This window comes from Macrobrachium nipponense, chromosome 30 (genome assembly GCF_015104395.2).
Source record: "Macrobrachium nipponense isolate FS-2020 chromosome 30, ASM1510439v2, whole genome shotgun sequence".
Taxonomy (NCBI): domain Eukaryota; kingdom Metazoa; phylum Arthropoda; class Malacostraca; order Decapoda; family Palaemonidae; genus Macrobrachium; species Macrobrachium nipponense.
This window is the reverse complement of record NC_087218.1, coordinates 28,424,377-28,431,009: the sequence shown is the minus strand read 5'-3', so window position 1 is coordinate 28,431,009 and position 6,633 is coordinate 28,424,377. Positions and strand designations below refer to the sequence as shown.

Sequence of the window (6,633 nt, the reverse complement as noted above, 5' to 3'; positions counted from 1 at the left end):
AGCAACACAACAAAATCCAAATATATATATATATATATATTTATATATATATATATAATATATATATATATATATATATCTATTATATTGTAATCTACAAAACCACGCCAAGACACATTATGCCATATATATATATGTCCCATCTCAAAAAAATTTTTTGGACCACTTGCTCTAAGCACACCACAATATGATATATGGATATCTAATTATTATATATAATATTATCATATATTTTTATATATTATTATTATATAATATATATTATATAGATATATATTATAATAGTAATTATATATAATATAATATAATATTATTAACGCAAAAACGCAAACCATATATCTATGTTTCATCTCAATTTTGGACAACTTGCTTCTAACAGCACATACACAAATATATATATATATATATATATATATATATATATATATATATATATATATATATATATATAGATCCAATTAGGGTGAGTGTCGCACTCAGGATACAATTTCAAAGGCGAAGGGAAAAGGTATCATTTTTACATTAGTTTATTATGCCGACGTTACACGACATTTCTTTCGTCGCATTTTCAAGGCTATCCTACAAAAAATCACATTAAAACATCGATACGTACAAAAAATCATAATACAAATTATAAGACGAATCAAAACCATGGGGGATGGGGACAAGACATACCTAAATAGCAGAGGTAACAAGACTAAAAACATAAGTAAACGCAAGACCCAGCAAAAGCAAGAGAGGACGAGAGAAGGCAAACAAAAACAAAAGATTAAGCGATTAACAATTGGATAGAGGTTGTTTGAGTATTTGGTGTCGGGACCGTCTTCCTTATAAAAATAGTTTCAAGTATATTGAGGTCGTTTTCGTTTTGGGCTTGTCCTATCAAAGAGAAATTCTTATAATTAATATCAGTTTTACCCGATTTTACATGATTCTTTATATGAGAGTGTTCTGGATTAGCTAGTTTACATCGAGTCCTATAGCTGACACATTTTATGGGAATCTATGCGAATCCGCAGCAGCCTCCTCGTGCATTCGACGTCAATCCCACGATCACATCCTGAGCACACATTTATACAAGATGTTCGATGACAGGAGATGGCTAAGACGATCCTTGAATTTAAATAATGATCCGATAGTGCGTGGATTCCCAGGTACAAGTTTCAGGTCTACATTTGGGAACGCTCTTTGGAAAATGGCGATACATTTCTTCCTGAAGGTGTTGCCATTTAGGTAGGGAAAGTTGGCATACATTTTCAATTTTGGTACAGTTAAGATGGGTGGGTGGAGTTGGATTCATTCTGGCATTCAACATTTGATAGAGCCTTCTGGAGAGAAGGAATAAGAATTTCCCACACGGTCGTCTCGGTTTCAACCCCTCTGATGGGGCCCTCCGACTTCCCGACCCTGTGGATGGGTTAGGGCATGCCGGGGTCATGGCCGACGACCCTGCCTTGAACACCTCAATGAGGGACATCAGTCCCCGCGACCCAGGGCATGCCCCTCGGAAGGATCCACCACTGTCACCGCATCATCAGGACTTACGACATGCGGGCCCCTCAGTGTTTCCCCAGATGAAAACCCCGTACTGGTAGTGGACCATCAAGAAGCTTTCCACCACAACCCTCAGATACCCATAATCAGAGCCAGTTGACTCCCCAACGTGGTCAAAGTCAAATGACTCCCTCACGGTGTCGAAGTCAATGACTCCCTCACGTCAAGTCAAATGACTCCCCAACGTGGCGAAGTCAAATGACTCCCCAAGTGGTCGAATCAAATGACTCCCTCACGTGGTCGAAGTCAAATGACTCCCTCACGTGGTCAAACTCAAATGACTCCCCAACGTGGTCGAAGTCAAATACTCCCCACGTCGAAGTCAAATCTCCCTCACGTGGTCGAAGTCAAATGACTCCCCCACGTGGTCGAAGTCAAATGACTCCCCCACGTGGTCGAAGTCAAATGACTCCCCCACGTGGTCGAAGTCAAATGACTCCCCAACGTGGTCGAAGTCAAATGACTCCCCAACGTGGTCGAAGTCAAATGACTCCCTCACGTGGTCGAAGTCAAATGACTCCCCAACGTGGTCGAAGTCAAATGACTCCCCCACGTGGTCGAAGTCAAATGACTCCCCCAACGTGGTCGAAGAAACTCATGACTGACTCCCCCACGTGGTCGAAGTCAAATGACTCCCCCACGTGGTCGAAGTCAAATGACTCCCCAACGTGGTCGAAGTCAAATGACTCCCCCACGTGGTCGAAGTCAAATGACTCCCCCACGTGGTCGAAGTCAAATGACTCCCCCACGTGGTCGAAGTCAAATGACTCCCCAAACGTGGTCAAGAAGGTCAAATGACTCCCCCACAAGTCGTGGTCGAAGTCAATGATCCCCAACGTGGTCGAAGTAAATGACTCCCCAACGTGGTCGAAGTCAAATGACTCCCCAACGTGGTCGAAGTCAAATGACTCCCCAACGTGGTCGAAGTCAAATGACTCCCCCACGTGGTCGAAGTCAAATGACTCCCCAACGTGGTCGAAGTCAAATGACTCCCCAACGTGGTCGAAGTCAACTTCCAACAGACTGTAGACAGGAGGGGTGGACAGATCATCCCTTACTCTCCCTATGGCGTGCTTGAACGTCCACTTACCCCATGTGGCTCGAACATGCATTATGGCAGTTGCTACCTCCAACCCGGGACAGTTTGACCTTTTGATGGGATACCCAGTGCCCCTTGTTGCAGGCACCCAAGCTGCAATGGACAACCGACCACAAGGGATTCAAAAGCCGAAACCGCCGCTCAGAAGATCTAGGCGATTACCTGGTTTGCTGTCAGAGAATTAAGGGGTAACATGAAGCGCCAACTACCCATCTTCAAACAACAACCTATTTGTAAACAATTCAAAAACAAAAGTTTTCCTGTAACCACTTTTTGCAATTCTAGGCAGATTGACAAGGAGGACCGTTCAGGTCACTGAAAGCTTTCTGCTTTACATATTTTATATAACATAATCAAACAGTCATACTGTGGACTTACTTTCCCATTATTATTATTATTATTATTACTAGCAGCTGTATCCGGGGGTATGAAAAAAGAGGGGTTATGACCCCATTAGAAACGGCCTTCGAATTTTGGATTTTGACTAAAACTCCCTGGGGTAAGCGGGAGTGTATGGTGAAAATTGTGGTAGGTGGGAGTGTATGGTAAAAATTTGACAGCCCTAGCTGTCAACTCCAAAAGTTGTAAAAAAATGAGGAGGCATGAAAAATGGGGTTATGACACCCTTACAAACAGCTCACGATATTCGGATTTTAACTAAAACCTCCCTGGGTGGGAGGGGAGTCTATGGTAAAAATTAGGTAGCCCTGGCTTCAGCTTCGAAAGTTGAAAAAATTATTGAATAACACAAGACAGACAGACGGACATAATGCCCATTATAGTATGATGATATAGTACGATTATTGAGGAGATGAACCCTATTCATATGGAACAAGCCCACAGGTGACGGGGCCACTGACTTGAAATCATAGCTTCCAAAGAATATGGTGCTAATTAGGGAGTAAGAGAAGGTAAAGGGACGTACAGAAAGAAGATATCTAACTTATTATGGTACTGCCAAACTCGTATTTAATACTGCAAAAGGAAAGATTAACTGGCAAGAGCCCTTAAATATTGGGGCGGCGCGTTTTCCCAAAAGCACAAAACGACCGATGTCCTTTATCCTATTTCGATATTTGGGTTCCTCTCGTTTCTCTCATCCCTATCAGGCTACAAGACCCAACCATCAATAACTTGCATTTCACGTGAATTGTTCACAACCTCGCTCCATTTCCTGAAATTCGCCGTCGTCGTGCTTGAGGGAGAGAACGCCATGAAATGTTTCTTTAAAAAGCTCACATAAGAGATTTACTATGGTTTCAATTTGAAATTTCACTAAAGAGGTTTATACTATTGTCCATTTTAAAAAGTTCACTAAAGAGGTTTTAACTACTATTTCCATGTAAAAAGTTAACTAAAGACGATTTTACATTTGTTTCCATTTAAAAGTTAATATAAGAAGTTTCTACTATTGTTTCCATTTAAAAAGTTCACATTAGAGGTGTCGTTTATTCTTATTAGCAATTTATAATTGTTTATCATCACGTGACATGTTCCTACTACCTGTTACGTTGATGTTGGGAACCGTTATATGACGGAATAAACTAAACTGTTGAGATTATTTCGTAACCATTTAATTAAAGAGGGTTGTAACATGGCAACAAATCCCGACATAGTTAAACTTCCTTATAAATTCACGCGAGAAGCTATAATATATCAATATATATATCCAACGTCTCTGATACCACCAGTATTAAAACAACAAAATGTGCATCAAAGCAGGGGTGTATACTGATTTAATACACATTGCATAGAGTCTCCTATCATGCTGCATTCGCATTAGTATGCACCCCACCGGACCTTAGCCTAAGTACGCCAGAAATTGGAGAGTGGTTATACCCAGACTCCACAGTTTCTCCACTAATGTCGCCTAAATGGAACGGAGGACCTGCCGGGTTGCTTGCGGTTTGATCTCTTCCCTTTATATTTCGACAGTCCTCTCTCTCTCTTCTCTCTCTCTCTCTCTCTCTCTCTTAGAATTCAGCAATTCCTCTTGAAGGATAAATTCTCTCTCTCTCTCTCTCTCTCTCTCTCTCTCTCTCTCTCTCTCTCTCTCTCTCTCTTCCAGGAAAATTTAAAGAATTAAAAGAGGAAGTTCCTCACCTATATAACTCTACAGAAAAACTGCAGAACAACGAATGGCGCCTAAGGGATGGAAACTAGGTAATGTTTACAAAAAAGGTCCAAGAGAAGAACCAGGAAATTATAGACCAATCAGTCTAACGTCAGTCCTTTGTAAGATTTTTGAGTCCATAATTGCAGATCAAATTGTGGATGACACTGATGGAAACAACCTGTTCTCTTAAACAGTCAACTCGGCTTCAGAAAAAACAGATCTTGCCTATCTAACCTCTTGGAGTTTTTCCATAACATGCTTGGTATTTACGATAGTAGTAGAGCAATAGATATACTTTACTTAGATTTGCAAAAGGCCTTTTACAAAGCTCCACACAAGAAAGTAATGACCAGTTAGAGCTTTAGGAATTGTAGGAGAAACAGCAAACTAGATCGAAGATTGGCTAAATAATAGAAAAGAGAGAGCTGTAATAAATGACGAAGATTCAAAATGGTCAGATGTGACAAGCGGAGTTCCTTAGGGTTTTGTACTTGAACCACTCTTGTTTTTTATTTATATTAATGCTATTAATGTAGGCTTAACTAGCAGGATAGCCAAATTTGCAGATGACACTAAACTAGTTGTAAATGCAGCAAACCTAAATACAGTAGAAAGTTTATGGAATGGCAAATGTTTTTTAACTTGGATAAGTGTACAGTGTTACAAATAGGAACAAACAACCCTCATGCCAACTACATGCTGCTTGGGAATGAAATAATTAGTGAAGAACAAGATGAGGACATTGGAGTCATTATTACCAAGGACTTAAAAATCCACTAAACAGTGCATTAAAGCTGAAAAGTAGGTACAGAAACTAGTGGGATACACAAAGATGCAGTTCAAATACAGCAACAAGGAAACGGTGCTGCAGCTCTACACATCAATAGTTAGACCTCATCTTGAATATGCGGTACAGCTTTGGTCATCAACACTAAAAAAAGGGACATAAACAGACTAAAGGGGCTACAAGCAAGAGCCACACAGTTAATTCCATCCGTCAGGGGAATAGGTTACCAAAGATGACTTGATAGCCTGAACATGTATGACTTAGAAACATAACGATTGCGAGTACAGCTAATAGAAACATTCAAAATACTGAAAGGCAAAACAAGAAATAATGGATGGAAGCTAGAACTGAAGAGATACAAAACATCTCATTGTGGGAACTTCTTTACATACAAGATATGTGACACATGGAAGTTGTAAACAGCGACAGTGTGGAAGAGTTTAAAAGAAAGCTAGACAGAATCATTAGAATCACTGTGAATGAATAGTAAAACCTGCTCCTAGAGATAATTGAACGCATGCTGTATCCTCAGATGGACTAATAAGTCTTTGAGACATCCTAATCCTTGTAACCCCTCCCCGCCACCCCACCTCTCTCTCTCTCTCTCTCTCTCTCTCTCTCTCTCTCTCTCTCTCTCTCTCTCAGAATTCAGCCATTTCTCTTAAATGATTAATTCACTCTCTCTCAGCCTCTCTCTCTCTCTCTCTCAGAATTCAGCAATCTCTCTTAAAGGATTAATTAATTCTCTCTCTCTCTCTCTCTCTCTCTCTCTCTCTCTCTCTCTCTCTCTCCAGAATTCAGCAGCTCATCTCAGGACTAACTAAACTCTCTCTCTCTCTCTCTCTCTCTCTCACACACACACACACACAGACACACACACACAGCATGCATATGGCTGGGAGAAAATAATCACTCTACGTAGTTATCTTTGAATGGGTAATATCAGTACGATTATCTACGTAAAATGTACGTAATAGTTAATAGATTTTCGTATCTACTAAAATAACAATAATAAAAATGATAATAATTTGAGCTGAATATGACTGACTATAATCACATGCACTCACGTACACAAAC

At 40.3% G+C, this 6,633-nt stretch overlaps 1 protein-coding gene across 1 annotated transcript; it reads left to right on the top strand.

The window, feature by feature from the left end:
• The first annotated feature begins 1,752 nt into the window (after positions 1 to 1,752).
• On the top strand, positions 1,753 to 2,352 carry LOC135202097 (putative uncharacterized protein ENSP00000383309). The gene has a single exon (XM_064231348.1). The coding sequence runs from the start codon at positions 1,753 to 1,755 to the stop codon at positions 2,350 to 2,352; it is 600 nt and encodes a 199-aa protein (XP_064087418.1).
• Positions 2,353 to 6,633: the final 4,281 nt, after the last annotated feature.